Source organism: Parasteatoda tepidariorum, chromosome 4, assembly GCF_043381705.1.
Source record: "Parasteatoda tepidariorum isolate YZ-2023 chromosome 4, CAS_Ptep_4.0, whole genome shotgun sequence".
NCBI classification, from domain to species: Eukaryota; Metazoa; Arthropoda; class Arachnida; order Araneae; family Theridiidae; genus Parasteatoda; species Parasteatoda tepidariorum.
The window spans coordinates 4,673,171-4,695,178 of record NC_092207.1 but is presented as its reverse complement, the minus strand read 5'-3'; the positions used below and the strand labels follow the sequence as shown (position 1 = coordinate 4,695,178).

The 22,008-nt window shown below is 32.3% G+C and overlaps 1 protein-coding gene across 1 annotated transcript in view; it reads left to right on the top strand.

Moving 5' to 3' along the window:
- The window catches only part of LOC107444471 (beta-alanine transporter-like), a 275,373-nt gene extending 273,660 nt beyond the window's left edge, over window positions 1-1,713 (top strand). Inside the window, exon 11 of the mRNA XM_071179361.1 lies at window positions 1,490-1,713. Coding sequence (XP_071035462.1) covers window positions 1,490-1,613 — 124 coding nt within the window. The 3' untranslated portion in view covers window positions 1,614-1,713. The remainder of the gene's footprint in view (window positions 1-1,489) is intronic.
- The last annotated feature ends 20,295 nt before the right edge of the window (window positions 1,714-22,008 follow it).

Here is a 22,008-nt window from a genome sequence, read left to right as displayed (position 1 = left end):
TATCAATAATTTAAAACACTGATTTTTAACTTTTAAAATCAATATATATATTTAAAAAGAAATAATTGATTTAAATCAATGATTTTTTTAAGAAAATCATTTGATTTAAATCATGATTTAAATCCAGCTGATTCAAATCAACAAAACCTGGTAAAAAGTCGAACTGTTTTTATGTGTCAAAGTTTTACGTGTTTGTCCTGATAATTCTCTAGTAACCAATTTATGGTCAGCCAAAATTTAGCTTTAAATAGTTTTGTCGCAAATTATAGGTAGACCGAAATAATTTAGGATTAATTCGTGAAATTCCGTTCAAGAGCAACCAATATTGTCCCCGAAGGATTGATTCAATAAAGAGTTTAATGATTTGCGAACTGAATTCGGCTCTACTGACCAAAAATCAAGGAAAGAAACCTACGATACTATATTAAAGGATTAACTAAATGAAACGGTACTAGATGCCGTGACAATAACAAATATTTACAATTATTACACACGTGGAAACACACTACAAAAATAGTGATTAAAATACCTCTATGCATGACTGGAATCCCATATTAGAAGGGCTGAAGAGTACACAAGAAAGTGAACACCGTAAATAACATTTGTTCTAATGATCGGATTTTAACGAATTGAAACGGAATTGAGGACCTTAAACTTAAATATTTTAATTATTTAAAATAACATCTGCATTAATTGGCATATTTTAAGTTAGGTCCAAGAACCATTAAGATTTAGTCCTAGTACATGAAAATCCGATAATTAGATCATAAGTTATTTAGAGTGATTTTAACATATGATCCCTAGGTTGGTTTTCAAATTATAAGAATCAAATGTTTTATACAAATTTATTACTTTTTTTTAAGATTTATTAAATTTTGTATCAAAGGCACATGAATAAACATGCCTTTTTTCAACGTATTCTGATTTCTAACCCCCCAAAATACAGAGGGTAGCCGTAATCTGGGATTGTGTGATCAGGAGAGCGGTCCAAAGTTTAGACCCCTTAAGGATAATTTATTTCTTGTGTATTTCGCCGTATCTCAAAAAAAAACTTATGAGAATTGAAAAATTTTTGCATACAATTATAAAATTCGCTTATCCGAAGATAATTCCATGCAGAAAAATAAATTCCAGGAAGTGTTTTTTTTACTACTTCATTAAATAGTTGTCAAAAATTTTTGAATTTTTAGGTATACAATTTGTTACATCATTGTAAAGCATGTAATTTTACATGGCAAAACACAAAATTTGATCGAAATCAGTCGATTAGTTCATGAGAAATCGAGTCTTAAAGCAGTCGTACATTTAAAATTCAATTTCTCAGGTACTATTCAACCAATTTTGCTCTTATCTTATACTTCGCCTTACAAAATCGCCATATATTTCCCAGATTGCGGCTACTTCCTATATAAAAAAACTCACTGACAATATGCTTGATGTTTTATTCATTAATAAATAATATTCTTAATCTCTATGTTATAATTCACAGATTATTAAGAAAAAGGGACAGTTTCCATCTGGCGAATGCAGAAGGTGAAATAGAAGTTTTAGAATGTAATTTCGATCCTCCTCCATCCCTTGAAGAATCTGCCGTGAAAGTAACCGTATTATGAACACACGCAAATTTTAAATTCAGTGTAAGATTCATTTCTGTTATTAAGAATCATTTTTAAATGTCTTATAGCCAAAAATAAAATCTTTTATACGTTTTCATGTTTCTGTTTCATTACGTAAAAGAAATTTAAAATTAAATTCAATTTTGAGTCTCAGTCAAATGTATGCAGTCCATATAAACCGCCCTCTGTCATGTTAATAATCATACTGGAAATTTCAAATATAAGTATTCTCATTATAACTATATTGAATATCGAATTCATTTTTGTTGATAGTAAAGTAGGATGAAAGTAAAAATAGAATTTTAGATTTCTTCTAAATAAATCACTAGAAATAAATTTTATAGTAACTACTAATGATTTTGAAATTAATAATTAAGCAAAATTTAGCAATTTTTACAAGATTTCTTTCGAAGAAATATAGTCAAAATTTATTTTCCATATTGAATTTGATTATGTGCATAGATTAACAGCACGTGAGCTGTATAGGCTATACTGCTATTTATAGACAATATTACGTTCTTAAAATAGCAAAACACACGATGTGCTAAATCTGATAAAAATGAAAGGAAAAAGATACTCGAATACTGAAATTAACCTAAATAATATGACCTCAAATAAATTAAAATTTACTTAATTTTCATACAAAATCACAGATAATTGTTTGTTTTTTTTAAGTTTATTTTATTTTTGTTAAAGTATGGATTTAAAATCTTTTTTAAATATATTAATAACTAGCTTGTTTCAATTATTTAATTTTTCGCTTCTGTTTAGAAAATGTACAATTTAAAAAGCAATTCAGGATGCATTAAGGAAAAAAATGTAAACGTTCAACGCTGCGTTTTCAAATTCTAAAAAAATTTTTGAAATACTAATGAATTTGGCACAAAATACAGGACGCGAACAACGGAAAGAAATATACTTACTGAATATAAAATTAATAAGAAAGTTTTATTTGTTGAATTTATACCCTATTTTGAAACTTTCTTAACAACCATATGGTGAATTCTCGACTAATGCTAATTAGAAACAATTTTAAACACAATGGCTAGATTACGATTTGACATTGAAAATAACAGACATTTTCTCCGTTTAAAAAATCTATATAAGTTTCGAATAATGCGTATAGGCTTTGTATTTGTCTAGTCTATAGATGAATACAAATTGATCCAATCCGAATCCACAGATAAATACACTGATCCAAGTCACAAATGAATACAAATCCAAAGTGTAATATATTCTTCGGTGAGTTGGTACTAAATTATACTAATGGAATGCTAGCTGAAGTTTATATTAACCCACTGGCGGTTTAACGTAAGTGCAAAATTAGGAGAATGTTTATACACTATTACTCTATCGAAGTACATGGGAAAACCGGTTTTGCTATGTGGAGAAAATTGCAGGTTAAAATAAGACATTTTACAACTAGAACCGTCAGTAGGTTAAGATTAGTTTTCCCTAAATGAATACGTCTAAGTATTGGGTTATAAAATTGAATATTTATAAAGGTGCTTCCAGCTAGATGATAAATTTATAAGATTATTAAGTTATTTTTTATTTGTTTAGGCGGTTTTACATGTGGGAAAAAATAGTTACAAAATGTGTTCATTAATTCCACGATGTATTCATTTCAAGTACTTTGAAATTAGTACAAAATATCAGGTTCATGGATACAGACTTCTCTTTCGTATGAGTCACATTTTTTCCTCAAAATTGTCCAAGTGTGTTTCAGCCACTAAACACTGGCATCACTCCTTACGTGAAAATTAACAACAGAATGCTGCTTATGAAAAAGATACTTAAAGTACAAAGCAAACGAAAAAGATTAAAAAACTTTCATAAACTGGAATTGTGAGGCCGCAATTGGAACGAACTAACGTATTTAAACTTCATATTTTTAGCTGCTGAACAAGCAGTGCACATTTTCTAGTTTTGAATACTTTTCTGCATATATGCTGTTTTATAATATATACTTTTTATTTTGGACCGCGATTCAACGAATATAATTTTTTTAAATAATAACACAGATAGCGCCTTACAAATTGTAAGTTTAATTTGGACAACTATCTTTACCTGCCACATTGCATTATATGAAATATATCACGCAATCCAATAAAAAAATAACGTTTCTACGTAACATACTTTATAACAAAAATATACATAAAAATAACAGATTTTGAGAAATACTACTTACGTGGATGAAAACTACGACGTCAATCTTTAGGAGTTGCAAGATTAACACGCCAGTTTTATTGCAACTAGCAAGAAAAGTTTTTGTACTATCAATATGGCTCCATAATGTATCTTGAATCTATATTCTATAAATGTGCAAACAAGTACTGTGTCAAATGCTAAAAATATGGCTAATTTTTTCCTTGAGAACAATTGGAACGAAATATTTACGCCTTATTGATTAAAGATACTTCACATTTCAAAACTATAACTAGTTTGTTTATTAGTAGTTGTCGTCATCTGACGAACACTATATAAAAATAACAGATTTTGAGAAATACTACTTACGTGGATGAAAATTACGACGTCAATCTTTAGAAGTTGTGAGATAAACACACCAGCTTTGCTGCAACTAGCAAGAAAAGTTTTTGTCCAATTAATATAGTTCCATCTTTCTTGAATCTGTGATTCTATAAATGCATGTGCACAAACAAGTACTGTCAACTGCTAAATATATGGCTCTTATTGTTTTTTTTGTTAAGCTTTGATTAAAAAAATTTGTCCGAACAATTGAGCCTTATTGCATAAAGATGCACCACACATCAAACACTATCACTAGTTTGTTTAGTAGTAGTAGTCTTTACCTGACGGTCCGTTTTAAAACTCTACTATCTTGTTATTTCATTTGCTACAATGCACAAGTAGGCGCATATGCTCAATATGAAAAACAATTTATAAACCCTTGTTAAATTGAAGAATTGATAGCACAAATTAGTGAGTGGTAGTTGTAGTTTATTTATGTCGCTGTTGTTGTTGTAGTTCATTTACGTCGCACTGGAGCTGCACAATGGGCTATTGGCGATGGTCTGGGAAACATCCCTGAGGATGATCCGAAAACATTCCATCACAATTTTGATAGCCCATTGTGCAGCTCTAGTGCGACGTAAATTAACAACAATAACAATAACACAATTTTGATCTTCTGCTGATGGAATGGCACCCCCGCTTCGGTAGCCCGACGACCTGCACGCGAAGTCGAGCACTTTACGGTAGCACAGTTTAACGAGGACCAATACCGCACACCCTCGGTCCCTACGCAGACTGATCCCAGTGGTGATCTGCTGGGAACCGTGTCTTAACGATCAGTCCACTGCGGTACTTAATAACTTTTGAACTAATGATTAGACACTCACGTATTAAGATGAAATCTTCAAGGTTCGAGTGTTTGACCTTTATGATAATTAATTTTTGCATTACTATGTGGTAATAGTAGTACTCCATTTACATCGCACTAGAGTTCCGCAGTGGACTGATCGTTAAGACACGGTTCCCAGCAGATCACCGAAGTCAAACATCTCTGGTTGCGGTCAGTATGTGGGTGGGTGATCACTTGGATCAGTCTTCGTAGGGACCGAGGGTGTGCGGTATTGATCCTCGTGAAACTGTTCTACCGTAAAGAGCTCGACTTCGCGTGCAGGTCGTTGGGCTACCGAAGCGGGGGTGCCATCCCCTCTGCAGAGGATCAAAGTTGTGATTTCTGTGTTCTATTAGAAGCCGCGTCATAAACTTGGATCCCTTCACTTTTTAAGTAATTAATCATAATCTCAAACTATTCAAACAAATCAAAAGTGTCTTATATTCAGGCATAAATTTCGCTTATTAGAAGATAATTTTTTGCAAAAAATATTTTTTTTTATCTAATTTTACTCGGCATTGTCTTTCGGAAGATGCAAAACTCAAGACCATTATCCCCTCAATTGATTTAAGGAATTTAACAGATCAAGATAAGGAACAAATCTTAACTATTACACTAACGTCGGCTATAAGTTTATATAACATCTTTATTTTTCAGCGCTATTTAACTCAGTTTACATTTATAAGATATTTTAAGTTTACATTGAAAAATAAAAAAGAACTGCATTAAAAACACTTACTATTTCTAGTCAAATTATAAAAAAGCGAATTATCGTTATTCGTTTAAGGTTATAATGCCCTTAGAAAGGCTTTCCGGAACAATAAATTTAAATCACAGTCTGGAAAATAACTAATTACTCATTTCTGATTTCCCATTTACTACTTCAGTTTTCAAATAAATTACCATTCCTTATTTGAGCTTTAAATTCAGTCTCGAAAGCTTTGAGCTTTAAGCCACCTGCATCTTGAGGCAACTTTGCGAACAAGTGCTCATTTCACGCGATTATAGCTTTCATGATGCAAGACTAACACTTAAAGTACAGAAAAGTCAGCCGAGTTAAAACCATTTATTTTGTATTCTGTGTGAGCGTGCGTCGTATTATAAACAGGAAAAGGGAAATTTTTATTCTAAAAGTTTTCTTTCCATATTCTTCTCACTTGAATAGAATGCTTTGTTGTAAAAGAAACTGCATAAAGAATTTGAGGAAAAAATCGAATAAATTTATCAAGTGTAATCAATAGAAATAGTTTATACCATGTTAAAATTCCTTTTCGTATGTAAAAATTATATTCTACTTTTAACCGTAGCATAAACATACACACATAAATGCGAAAAATTCTATGTTTTTGTATCGATTTCATAATTAGAATTATTTACACTGGGTATTTATACCTAAGTTACTTTTTTTAGTTCATAACGGGAAATAAATCACATTAAATAATGGAAACAAAAGTTTTTGAAACACTTTTATGGAATCTAAACTATAAATTACCTAAATGCCAGACTCCGTACCCTTGTAATTTTGAACCCAATCCAGAAGACAAGGGAACTCTTGGATCAAGTATTGAGAGAAATTTGCCTTCGTGGAAGACTATTTTGATGGAACTAACCCGCATCTGCGTTACGTGGAGAGGAAAATCACAAAACCCTCCCACTGTTATCCTGGCGGCACGGGAATTCTAACCTATGATCCGTCTACTTCTGAGGATAGTTAAGTTAGCACTGTGGTTGACACGAGCCTGGTGTTTAATTCATATAGACCACCCATCGCTGGGATTCGAACCCGGGTCACCTCTATGAGAGGCGATCACTCTATTCACTGTGCCACCACGCCTCACACAATAGCTATTATATTTTATAACCATCGTTGAACAGCCAACCCAATTTGAGGACGGCCTGGTAAACAGCCTTGAGGATCATCCGAATACATTCCATCACAATTTTGATCCTCTGCAGAAGGGATGACTCCCCCGCTTTAGTAGCACTGTGTTCTGCGCTCGAAGTCGAGCACTTTACGGCAGAACAGTTTAACGAGAACCACTACTGCTGCCATAGGCTAGCTTGAGGAACATTTTCTCGTTTTTAGAAAACTCTTCGTTAATTTTACTTTTTATGAGTATATATGTATTTATTTTTCCGTGCACGTTTTTTTATCTATAAGCTTATGTATAAAATTTAAAATAAACGAACAGTTTTCTAAAAACAAAAAATGTGCCTCCCTCATACTACGCCTGTGCTGCACACGCTCGGTTCCTTCGCAGGCTGATCAAAGTGACCAATGTTGCTTGATTTCGGTGATCTACTGGAATTCCTATCTTACGATAAAGTTCACTTTGGAAATGTGCTTGTAAATAATAATCGTGGACTATTTTTTTTAATTGTTATAGTATACTAAACTAAACTATCATTGTAAAAAGGAGATATTGGAAGAAAATCGTGCCAATTTAAAAAAATAATAAATAAAAAAAATAACTAATTATCCTAGAAATATTTGGGATTTTTGGCGAACCTTTTTTCCTCATTAATTTTTATCTTAAACAAAAACTTCATTTTTTTTTTTACATTTATAAAACTCTAGGAGGCTCAGGTGATAGCTTGTCTCAGCTGACGTTGTGGCTCAGGTGATAGAACGTTCACTTTTCAATGAGGTTAACCGCGTTCAAATCGGAGTGATGGCTGGTCAATAGAAATTCCCCTCCTCTAGCTTGTACCGACTACAGCGCTGACATAAAAATATCCTCAGTGGTAGACGGATCATGGGTTAGAGTCCCTTTGTCGTTAGGCTAACTGTGAAAGGGTTCCATGGTTTTCCTCTCCATGTAACGCAAATGCGTGCCAGTTCCATCACAAAGTACTCTGCAAACTTCTTCCAATACTTCATCCAGGAGTTCCTTTAACTTCCGGATTGGGTTCAAAATTAGAAGGCTACGAAGTTGAACATTAGTAGCCATAAACCTAAAATTGGGTCGGCTGCTCAAAGACCGTTATAAAATAAAATAAATCACAGTAAATGGGATAAAATATCTCAATAGAGCTCTAATAACCTTTGTTAAGTTGTCGAAAAAGATAAAATGTCAAAGGTTTTTCTGATACGCTATTTCTGGAAATTTTCGTTCCATTACTGTCTTTAGCTCGTCTAATTGAAAGCGATACCTTAAGCTATTGATCTATAAGAAACAGGGGTTAAGACGCTGAACTGTCATTATGAATGGACGGAATTCAAACCCTGATTGTGACTTGAAGCCCAATCATATTCAGATCGATGTGTTTCAGTCTGTCTGGGTAGTAACAGCTACAGGAGCTCTATACGGGCCACATTGACAGCATCGTAATGCTGGTCTCGGAATTGTAGAACCTGAACCTCAATGGCCGACAACTGGCTGTTGCGGGATTGATCTAAAAACCGAAGTATTTTAATTAAGTATTAAAACCGAATGCATTTTCAGTATAAAACCGAATTCAGTATGAAATTGAATTAATATAAAAACGAAATTCTAGAAAAGCTTCCTAAACAACCAAATAAATAATATTTTTCCTGAAATTATTACATTACAGGCTCAAATTAATTATATTTTTAATAATGCCTTTTTTTATTTCTACTTTCGGTAAGTTTTTAAAATCCTAAATTACGTATCCCATAAGATCAATTTCAAGAAATCAGAAGCATAGAAAGCAATTCAAAAACTTAGGTGGACGTACATGAAACTCTTATATTCTTGAGTTACATAAAACTGTGTTTTGTTATAAAATCGAACATAACATTTTATATAAATAAATGCATATTTTAAAACCATGATTAAATTACTGTGAATATATTTTGGAACCTGACTAAGAACTTAAAAATGTCAGACTATTTTTTTTCTTCAAATCTCTAAATCTTAAATTCAATATTTACGTTTTTCGCTGAGATAACATCTGCGAGTGACAAGTTAAAAGGATTTCCACAATAAACATAGAAATTTTACGCCTAGAACAAGCCATAAAAAACTTATTTTACACACCATTTTAAAAACCAGATTATGAATTGTTTGTCATATTTATGGATGCACTTTTAGGTGACATTTCTATTCCTCAGTTCCTGTGCTTCAGAGCAATTTACGATTGTCATAGTCTTAATATTGATTTCTGCTTCACATTTATGATTTTGCCGGTAATATAATCTTAAAGGCTTCCATCTGTTTGTCTCAAGGGGACAAGAAACGGAAATTTGAATTTGTATAAAGTGTTTTCAGTTAAAAAGAAATGATAAATATGTATTGAAGTGTTTGAGTTTGAAATCACAAGAGCCGAAATAGATTTCATAGCACCAAACGTGTTAAAATTAGAATAAAATTAAAAAAAGAGGAAAAAGTTGTACCAGAGACGTAAATTCCTTGTTTCTTAAAATACACCCACGCATATATATATATATATATATATATATATATACAACTCTCAAGTACGGCATTTTATTTTATAACCGTCGTTGAACAGCTGGCCTAATTTTATGCGTTTACGACCACTAATGCTTAACTCCGTAGCCTTGTAATTTTGAACCCAATCCAGAAGACAAGAGAACTCTTGGATCAAGTATTGGGAGAAATTTGCCGTCGTGGAGGACTTTTTGATGGATCTACATGGATACAGCATTTGCGTTACATGGAGAGGAAGACCACGAGAACCTCGCACTGTTAGCCTGACGATAAGGAGACTCTAACCCATGATCCGTCTACCACCGAGGATATTTCACGTCAGCACTGTGATCGGTGCAAGCCGGATGCGGAGTTCGTATCGACTGGGATTCGAACCCAGTTCGCCTCATTGGAAGGCGAACGCTTTATCCCCTGAGCCATCGCGGCTCAATATACAGCATTTGAGAAAAATCACATTTTTGAATACTATAAAACTTATTCCGAATAACACAACCTGGACACTTTTTGAGACACTTTTCTGAGACACTTTTTGAGCTTGATGGCCCTTTATACATATCTTTTATAGACATAACCTCAAAATTGCTGTTTTTTTACTTGCGTCTCTCTCTCTCTCTCTCTCTCTCTCTCTTTATATATATATATATATAGAGAGAGAGAGAGGGAGAGAGAGAGAGAGATAGACATAGATATACTAATATGGAAACTAAGCTATATAGAAACTAGCTTCAAGGTATATTCAGTGTACGATATTTTGTCATAATTAAATACTTACAATATTTATTCTTGAGTATAAAATTTTATTGTATTTAAATTTTTACAATAGTTCTTCCTACCTTTAAAAAAATTAAGCCTTAAGCTTTTCTCTGAACATAATATTTACCATAATTAAATTCTTTGAATAGTTCTCCTTACCTTAAATCTCCTTTCCCGAAGCAATCTTATTTTTTAATGACATTCTAAGTTACGTGGAAAAAAACATCCCTATAGCATCCATCAAAATAAACGAAATTTCTAAGTACATGCCAATAAATATCAACTCTAAGCCAAACTTCAACAACTAAACAAATTCTCCGTCAAACATCAACATTACCAAAAATATCTATTATAAGATATTGCCAACTTAAAGAATATAACAAAACACTTTGTTTCCAAGTTGTTGTGGCGAGCTCCCGAAAGTACAACATCCGGGTTTTTAAAAAAACTGGATATAAAAAAAGGATTTTTTTTCCGCAGGCATGTGGATCGATTTCCCTTTTTTTTTGAGGGGAAAAATTTAACGCATGGTTCTCTTTATGAAGAAAATAGAAGGATAGGAAGTATAAGATGATTATTTTCTTTCTTCCTTTTTATCTTCAAGGCTCTTTCCAGTGAGAAGGAGTAAAAAAGTGAAAAAAAAATTCGGGAGTCGTCCATCATGTTTGGCAGGAGCAATACTCCCGTTTGCGGGAATGATAGAACCGCGGGCGATATGAGCAATCTGGAAACTGGAGGCTAAGTTTTAAATTCGCAAATGTCAAATCATCCTTAGAAAGAGATGTATTTTGATATTCTTATGACTGTATGTCAGAAAAAGAAGCATTTAAGTTGTGATGATTTTTATTATTATACCAATTTATATATCTACTTTGAAATTATTTGTGACAAGCGCTAATGTTGGGTTTCACATGCCTTGTGTAATATTAACTTGTAATGATGGTAAAAAAATTATCTGCAATAAAAAAAATATTCTATGATGTTTCTTTTATAATTCCCGAAATGTTATCACAGAATTTTGACAATTTATTCGGTGATCATAAAAATTGTTCTAAAATTTTCTCCAGTTTAAATGGATGTGAAATAAAAAAGGAATTCTCTCACAGGATTATTATTACTATTTATACTGTAAATGGCTCTAGAAATGTACTTATTGAAAAGATAATATTAGTGACTCTATTTAATCAAAAAAAAGTTTAATTTTAAACTCATTGCACATTCTTAATAATAGTTCATCTTCGGGTCATTATTTCGTAGGTTAGGTAACACACGTGGATAGTTTTTGCAGCATAAGTGGACGCCATGACAATTCTGTTGTAGTTGTAATGCTTCTTGCACATAAATTTTTAAAGCAGCAGTGCATTATTTGGAACATAAAATAAATAACGTAACATTAATCTGAATTTGCATTATGTTCTCCTATGTTCTCCATGTTTAACAATGTTTAAATGAATTACCTGAATGATTAAACATCACTATTTTGGCACCTACATTTTTTTACCAATATTTAATATCTATTATTTTTCTATAATATTATTTTTATTGTAATAAAAGATTAAAATACTTCCCTTATGTCACTGGTTATGAAAAGATTGTGAGCGTTTATTAAATCGAAAATTTTTTATTTCAAGTTTGCATTAAAAAATATTGCATAACTTACACTCTCGTCAAATTCACGTAGTAAATCACTAAAACTGTTTTTGTTAAATTATATAATGAAATAACGCTTAATAAATGGTAAGTAATAGAGGGAAGAAGAGTAACAGAGGGTACGGCTGTTAGTTAAACTGCATTTTAATTTTCTTGTTCTTCAAATTACTGAATTTTAATCATATATATATATTGATACCTATCTGCATTTTTCTCAATAGTAATTACTTTACTTAATTTAAAATCAATTCATTGAAGGAAATCGTCCTCAGATTACAATCTAACATTAAACTTTAAAAGAAAAGCATAAAAAAATTCATTATTTTATTACTAGCTGAATACCTGTTAATACCGAATAAAAAAGAATCCAGTAATTAGTACTGAACAGCAGTATGAAATCATTCACACTTATTCCAAAACATATATCTGAAATTGAAGCTACCCCCTACATTTTATTTTTATATTTTATTTTATAGCCGTTTTGAGCAGCAGACCCAATATTCAACTCCGTAGCCTTGTAATTTTGAACCCAATCCAGAAGACAAGGGAACTCCTGGATCAAGTATTGGGAGAAATNACCCCCTACATTTTATTTTTATATTTTATTTTATAGCCGTTTATGAGCAGCAGTGCCTTCGTGGAGGACTTTCTGATGGAACTAATCCGAATTTGCGCTACATGGAGAAGACGACCACGAGAACCTCCCACGGTTAACCTGACGACAAGGAGACTCTAACCCGTGATCCGTCTACCACTGAGGATCTTTCACGTCAGCATTGTGGTCGGTGCAGGCCGGATGCGGAATTCGTATCGACCAGCCATCGCCGGGATCGAACACGGTTCACCTCATTGAAAGGCGAACGCTCTATCCCCTGAGCCATCGCTTGCTCTACCCCCTACATTTAAGGAACCCAAATCTATCGTAAAAAACATATTTTTATTCAGAGGAAGTACGGTTTTGTGTATGATTTCTTGACTCAAAATATCGCCCGCGCTAATTATTTAGCATATTTGAGTTTATCAAACCATTAAGATTAAATCATCATACGGGAAAATTCTATCATTAGATAAAAAGTCATTCAGAGTGTTCACTTTTTTATCACAATGTACCTGCATTCTAATCCAAAGCGAGTAGGACTTACCGACTAACATTTTATAACAAACCAAAATTAACTTATCTATCAATGAAAACTAATACCACTTTCAGAAATTAATTACTACTTCGAAACATTATTAGTAAATCCCAATTATCGGTACTCAGGCATCGGTACCCGAAATAAATCTTCATCTACACCAGACGAATTGAAAAGAAGCTTATTTTCTTGTGTTCCAAATCCCGTCTGGGATGATTTCAAAGTTCAAAAGACGAAATCAGAGACCATTATCTGAGCACTAAATTTATGATTTTTAAATTATGATGAATATGTCGACTAATAAGGCCAAAAGGCAAAACCAATTGCACGCTGTCGGCGACTAAGAGCTGGAAAACGAATGAAGTACAGAAATTGTATCCCCCTAACTTTCTATAACGAGATTTCTGGAATAATGAGGAAGGTGAAATTGTTCTACGAAAATCTCTTTAAGAAGTCCCTTTTCCTGTATTAATTATGTTTCGGAAGTGGAGGTTCTGCCTTTGGAACATCAACTTCAACGTCACTACTGAATCATCAGTCATGTGCTTGACGTGTCCAATCGATTTCAATTAGTTTCTGAAGTCGATGTTTCAAAAGTGATGTCATCTTTAAAAAGCTAATTTTATTTCTTTTCTTTCAAGTTCAAAAAAAAAAACGTGGGTTCTTATAATTTTTAATTAGTGCCGCTTTTTCATGAATAAATTTTAAAAAATCGATCAAAATAAACTTGTGAAACATAAGTCACATAACAATAAATAGAGAAAAACTTGAATTAAAAACATGTAAAAATACAAGATTTTGCTAATTTTAATTTTTTATATGTAAGATACAAATAATATTGATATTGAATTTAATATTTATTTCAATTCGCTATAACCAAATCTATGAAACTCAAGCTCATAAAATTACTACTTTTATTTATTTCAAACTCTTGTAAAATCATTGACGCCCGGTGGCTGAGCGGTAGCGCTTCGCGCTGTCGTGCCACAGGTCCCTTGTTCGATACTCGGGCCGGACAAGGTTGACTCAGCCTTTCATCCCTTCAATGGGTCGATAAGTGAGTACCAAGCATGCTTGGGTTCCGCGTTCGGCTGACTACCTGACTGGAACATCTGCTCATGCACCCCAGAGCCCAAGGTCAAGAAAACTGAGATGGGCACAGTAGGCCTTGGCCCTCTATGGGCTGTCACGCCGCTGAGTTTAGTTTAGTTTGTTAAATCGTTGTAGATTCTTGTTGAATTTTATGATTTTATTTAACGTAGTATGAATAGTTTAATAAATTTAGATTTAGAGATCGGATTTTAAAGTAATATGCCTAAAATTTTAATGGCTTGAGAATATAACTTAAAATCTACTGATTAATTAGCATAGACGATGTTTTAAGTTAAACAATTAGACACATAAGCATACTTTTAATAACCTAAACATACTTTTCATAACATAAAAAACATTCTTTTTTTTCGACAGGTTTTGATTCTTGACCCGCAACAATGTGTGGGTAAGCCACAACCTGGAAAATATTGTCTCAATAGTTAAGACAAGAAAGTAGTCGAAAGTAAACTCCTTAATGTCTTTTTTTTTATTCTCTGCACACTGTTCACTAAAGCACATTAATTTCAATGTTCCCATTGTCTTAAGTTTTTTTCCAAGAATTACAGGAATAAACTTTGGCATGAATACAGGGTGTTCCTGAATTTCTGGTTCAAACTTTGAAAGGAGGTAGGATACATCATGAATGTTGAGAACTGAGGGGTCTAATGAAATGCGTTCCAAATCTTATTTTAACATTGTTTTTTGGAGCTCTGTCGCCAAGGAAAATAAAAAAAACCGCAGTTTAAGTGCCTTACACTTGAAGCAATGCTATGATGCTATGCTATTTTGAAAGTTATTAAACTTGTTTAAGAATTGCTAATTTGAGACATTTTTCCACTTAGATGAAAATTATCAAAATCATTGCTTTATTTTCAGTTTTTGCGAATTTCTATGAGCCCAGATAATACAGCAATGGAGTAAGTTTTTAAATATTAAAAAATTAGACCACAAACTTTGTTTCATTTTCACGAAACAGTGGCTTTTCTCCGTTTTACCGTTTTGCACCATTTTCAAAATAATTATAGACATCGCTGGCTAAACCTGACCCAACGGTCATGAGTAACTGCTGCGAACTTGCAGCAGTTAAAAAAATAGCAGCAATTAATCGCAGAGAAGCATCATTTTCTATAACTACGGAACTTTCGAAAAACAGCCTTAAACTAGCATTGAAATATGCATAAAACAAATCGTAATGTATAAAAATTGAATTAAATGTCTATAAATCAAGAATTTTTACAGTGTGAAGGAAAGAGGGGGGCTATTGCGGCCATTTTTTTACAAATTTGTCAAAAAAAATATATTAAATAAAAAAAAAAATTATTTATTCAAGTATTTTTAACAACAATTTAGACGTTTTCCTGCATTCTGGTTCATATCTGAAATTATAAAGTTGCCCAATTTTTCCATAATGCTAGTTTTAACATAATATGTTAATAATATAATAATCTAGTTTTTCCTACCCCAGTATACGCGGCACAAACTTGGCTAACTTGCTAAGTAACCATTTATTACAACTCAAAGAGATATATCTGAAGTCAAATAGTTTCAATCTAAACCTCATTGGAGAATGAATATTGACACATATTAATTAAAATACCGATTTATTACAGAACATTTCATTTTACTGAAGAAGAAATTTTCAACGTAAATCAATTCGTTTGAAAACCATTTTTCGATTTGGTTTATTTTATAAATATTTTGAAATTCATTGTTTATATAGTTAAAAAACTAAAATGTCACCTTTAGAAGTGTATTGAGATGCAGACCAGGTATTTCTATCTGTTACTGGCAATATAGTTTATAATTTGGTAACTATTTCTTCTCGCGATGTTTGAAAAATGTTATTTTTTCTGGAAAAAATGAACGTTCATGCTTTAAAGAACTATGTTCATCTTTTATTTCTTAAGAATAGACCATCTTTATCACCAAATCCAAATTCCCTTGCACCAACATAATGCACTACACTGTTTTATTTTGTTTGTTTCTTTATTTAAAAAAATAAAAAAAAACTTGATTAGCACCAATTTGTTAACTGTTGTCAAGAAGTTTCGAGCCTTTTTTATACTGATCCGATTACTTTGCAATTTAAAATAGAAAAAAAAAACAGCTATATATTTGCCAACTTGGTATTGAAAAAATCTGCTTAAAGCACACTAACCCACATGTCTATTATATAAGCCTCATGAAGACACATGTTTGTTTATGTCATACTAAACAGAGTTATACTAAACAGAGGAAAAGTTAGTATTAAAATAGGTAAAAAAACAGTATCATTTGTGGTAGGTAAGTAGGCACTTTATTTACGTCGCACCAGAGCTGCTAAATGGGCTATTGGCGACGGTTCGGGAAACATCCCTGAGGATGATCCAGAAGACATGCCATCGCAATTTTGATCCGCTGCAAAGGAGATGGCTCGCCTGCATCAGTAGCCCCGGTGACCTGCGTGAAGTCGAGCACTTTATGGTAGAACAGTTTAAAGAGGATCGATACAGAACACCCTCGATTCCTACGCAGACTGATTCAAGTGGTCACCCACCCCGCTTAGTGAATTTACGATATCTCACGGAAGTAATTTGACAAATGAATAAAAACGTTATTCAAAATGTTCACTTTAGTTCCATGTCCAAACTAGCCCCCTGCCCCCTTTATATGTTGCGGAGTCTTAAAACTTTCTTTCGAAAAGAATACAAAAATACATTGCAATCAAAACTTAATTACAAAAGCATCCCTGGAACTAGCAAAGCGAGCTCGAATTGGGAAAAGAGTTCTGAGAAATAAATTCCAAAAGCTGGCAAACGCAACAACAACAAAAAAATAATGATAAAATAAATAAAATATGAAAATTTATTGAAATTAACAATGTAATGTTATATATTTATGCATTAACATTTGGTATTTTACATTAACATGTAGTCCTCGGAACCTTAGGGTTACGGAGAAGAGTTAAAGTGGTTCCACGAGTTATTATTCTTTATAACCAGTGATGAGTTATTTTTTATATTCACGGATGTAAAAAGTTCTCGAGATAATACGCAAGAAGTAAAATTAATATTAAGGGATCCAAACTTTGGTGCGCTCTCCTGATCAAACTATGGAGACCATATTTCCCAGATTGCGGTACCCCATATATCAGAAATCCGAATCTGTCAAAAGAAAGGTATGTTTATTCAGACAAAGTAGGATTTTGCGTCTGATATCGTAACTAAAAATATTGTTTGCATACATATATATATATATATATGTTCGGAATGAAGAATAAAACAAAGAAAAATAATAGACAAATGAAAAAAAAAAGGGGGGGGAAATAAGAAGTAAAAAAATAACAAACAACAGTTTAAAAAAAAATGTGAAATTTTATTTAAAAAAACCGGGGGAAAAAAAGATATAATCTTTTCTTCAGCCCACACGATTATATCCGCAAAACAGAGTGCTTTCTGATATTGTATCAATAAAGCCGAAGCAAAATATATTAATACACTATTGTATTAATTTATTTTGCTTCGGCTTTATATGTTAGTATATTTTGCATGCAAAGTTAAATTTATATCCTATAATACCCACGTATAACAAATACCCTTCTATAAACGTCAGACCGAATTTTATAATTATAATGAACTTTACTAACGCAAATGAACATTATTAAGCTTTTTACTTCGTTAAGAAATAATTTATTTATTAAATTCATTAATTATATTATTAATATTATTATTAGTAAATATAATTAAATAATTCATTGCATGTTAATCTATTAAAGAAATTAAAATCAGTTCGAGATATTGTTCGAGATCATGCTATATCACCCAAGCGCTTTGATGGACCTTGTTTTTAATATTGCTTTCTTCTTCAACTACTTTATTTTATTTAAAAAGAAAAAACTATAAGTAAAACTTGGAAATAATTGTGAGGTTCTTCTATTTATATAATCGGTTGGTGAAAAGATTGAAAACGATTAATAAATTGGTAAATTGAAAACGATTTCGAAAATTTACTATTCTTATATTTATTTAGAGAAAAGATTAGAACTGAAAATTGAAAATGGTTTCGAAAATCTTGTATATGATTACATGTTGGAAAATTTAAAACTGGAATTAGAAACAAGTTTCAAAAATTCTTATCATTGGTTAGAGAAAATTTTAAAAACTGAAATTGAAAACGATTCAGTATAATTGATTTTTAAAAACTTTTGGTTGGGGAAAAGTAATATTCTAATCAATGGAATACCTGCAAGTGACGTAGTGTGAGTTTCTCAATCCTGATTGGTTGTTGAAGCGTGGCATTTGCTTACTTTAGCATCCATTCCAGTTATCCATTCTATTATTTTCCTTTCCATAACTTTCCATTCTATTTCGAGTAAGACAATCCCGTCTAGTTTCAATTCTCTTAAGTGACACATTCTAAATTTTTTCACGAAGATTTTTTTTCTCTACGATTTCAATTCTTTCACTATATATTTACGCTGAGACTTATCACAAAGACGGGCACGAAGCCATGTAGAACATAAACAAACTAATAATACATCGAAGTTGCCAGGTACACAAAACAAAAATATGTCTCGATTACAATAAAAAACAAAAATAAATAATTAATCAAAGTTAAGTAAAAGAAGTAGACGAGAAGGAATTATATTTCAACTAAAGCGATGTGCGATACAACTCTGTTTTTAATTAACTTATTTCTAATTAACATTCTAACTTATGTAGAGAAACTTAGCTCAACGCCATTTTGATGATAAATATTAACTGGCTCTGACGTCATGGGTCACATGTGTGGGTATGGGGAGTCTTCTCCTTGAAGTGCAAGTACCCAATTTGGAGGAATTTTTTTATTGAATTATATACTCACATATTGCCCATGAAATAGTTTGACACAGTTTCAATGGGCCTAAAGGAAATTCAATTAAAATGTTAGTGAATTTCTAATTTAATTTGTATTTTTAATAGGAAACAAAATACACAACCATAAACATTAACAAATAAAGAGAATTTCACTCTCTTCTTCACTCAGACTCAATAATCAAACATAATTAGCATAACGCAGAAGAACGAACGATTCTTTCTCCGTTTTATTTATCTTTGAAACTTCTCGTAGTTATCTTTCAAATAAAACGAAAAATCTTTTTGGGTGATATTTCATCTCTTTCCAACTATTCCATTGCTAAACCTTTCAAGATAATCTTCTCTGCTGACTTTTGATAACCTCATTTTTTTCTTCTGGATTCATAACCTCAATCCCTGCGGCGTATTAGATACAATCTAACTTAGCATATTTTCTGGAAAGAAACAGGCTGTCTTATTCAGTTCTAACTGAAATGATTTCTAAAGAAAAAGGCTTCAACAATGAAATAGAGGAAAAAATAGTTTGAAATATAAGATTAGTTATAACTTTTTCTTTCATGTTCCCAAAGTTATTACACATCTTAGATAAAAATTATGTTGTATTTTAGATAGGGATGAATTATTGCGACTCTAAAACGAATTCTTAGTCGTATCTAAAGATATGAATTAAGCTCTATAAAATAAAACAGTATGAATAATGTTTGCTTCCGTGAGCATGTTTCTAACTATGTAGGTAAATGTTCAGGTAGTTGAACTACCAAAATCAGAGGAAGCATCCCCTCTGCAGAGGATCGAAATTGCAATGGCATGTCTTCGAATCATCTTTAGGGAAGTTTCCTGGACAGTCACCAATAGCCCATTGTGCAGCTCTTGTGCAACGTAAATAAAGTACCTACCTACGTACCTATCTAGCTATGTAGTTTATTACATAACAACCACTCTTAATTCATAATATTATAATCGCTGGTGCGATTTAAATAAAGTACCTAACTCTATAGTTTATTATATAACAACCACTCTCAATTCATAATATTATAATCGCTGGTGCGATTTAAATAAAGTACCTGCCTAACTCTATAGTTTATTACATATCAACCACTTTTAATTCATAATGTTATAATCGCTGGTGTGATTTAAATAAAGTACCTGCCTACATACCTACCTAACTCTATAGTTTATAACATAACAACAACTCTTAATTCATAATGTTATAATCGCTAGTGCGATTTAAATAAAGTACCTACCTACATACCTACCTAACTCTATAGTTTATTGCATAACAACAACTCTTAATGCATAATGTTATAATCGCTAGTGCGATTTAAATAAAGTACCTACCTAACTCTATAGTTTATTACATAACAACAACTCCTAATGCATAATGTTATAATCGCTAGTGCGATTTAAATAAAGTACCTACCTAACTCTATAGTTTATTACATAACAACTCTTAATGCATAATGTTATAATCGCTAGTGCGATTTAAATAAAGTACCTACCTACATACCTACCTAACTCTATAGTTTATTACATAACAACAACTCTTAATGCATAATGTTATAATCGCTAGTGAGATTTAAATAAAGTACCTACCCAACTCTATAGTTTATTACATAACAACAACTCTTAATGCATAATGTTATAATCGCTGGTGCGATTTAAATAAAGTACCTACCTAACTCTATAGTTTATTACGTAACAACAACTCTCAATACATAATGTTATAATCGCTAGTGCGATTTAAATAAAAGTACCTACCTATATAGATTATTATATTACAACAACTCTTAATGCATAATGTTATAATCGCTGTCAAAAATGAAGCATTTTCGGGGTCGCTCATTGATGTTTAATTAAGGAGAAGACAATAACGCTGTGAAATCTTGCGAATTACTTACTAATAAGAAAGATGACAGGGAAATCATTAAAAGCTACTTGTTAAAACTGATGTAACTGAGAGGTGTTTTTAATAATCATCCTTTCATCTCTTCTCTGCAGCAATCAAAAAGGTTTTTATTTTATTCTGTCTCGCCTTCCTCAGTAGCGATTCGTTATTTTTCTTTTGCACTTTCTTGTTTTTTCTGGCTAAAAGTTTGATTGTTGACCCTCTTTAAAAAAGATAACTACTCCCTATATTATGGAACAACCAGTTGTATTTCTAAAGTTGTTTAATAGTTATGTCTCTAAACATTTCGTTCCACTTCTAAAGTTAGTAGCCATATCAAGCCAGTTGAATTCAAGTCATATCGATGACTGTTTAAAGTGAAAAAGTGAACAAAGTTCTGACTCACAATATCCTAGGTATTAGGCGGATTAGCGGTTCCAGTTCTTTTGCCATCTGATTTAGCTAAAGTAAGAGATATTCGTGATATTCATCCCCGTATGGAGCAAATACTAGTTAGTTTCATGCAAATTCTGCAAGATGGCAATTTTACCCCGTTGTTTGACCTAGTAGCCTCCTTGTTTTCTGAGTTTCTCTCAACTTCATAGTAGTACTTACTTCAACCTTGATTCACTGCAAATCCTAAATGAATCTTTTAAGCTCAAGAAATAAAAATTTAAAAATAACGCATATAAAATTTGAAGTGAAAATCTTTTCACTATTCCTTCAGAGCATTAGCTATATTTAAAGCAATAGTAAGATTGATTCTCACTATATGGTTGATGCCTGAACTGGTACTCCTCCCTTTCTCGTTTCCTCATCAAAGCTTTAAAACCGCGACAGATTTAACATGCGTCCTACCCACACTAGGCATTTAATTAGTCCTTAGTATCGCACCCATGACCCCCCCTCCTCCAGTTTAAAAAAAAACTTTAGAAATATTAAATGCCAGTGCTGGATAATAGGGCCGGGATAGTCTAGTCGGTAGGGCGCAGTGCCCATGTCCAAGAGTCCGTGGGTTCGAAACCCGCAGGCCGAAGACTCCAGTGAAGTAAAATGGTGATAGATGCACGTTAAATCTGTCGAGTCGCAAAGTCCTCCATGTTCCCATAACAAATCAGTTTCCCTGAGAGGGTCCTGAATTGGAAATTGATCGTTCTCTGATTCAGGTCAAAATTACGATCTGTGGATGAATGAATGGATGTATGAATGGGTTTGCTCTATAAACAGGCGTGACGTTTGGGTTTGGCAGAAGTCGAATTCTTGGCCAT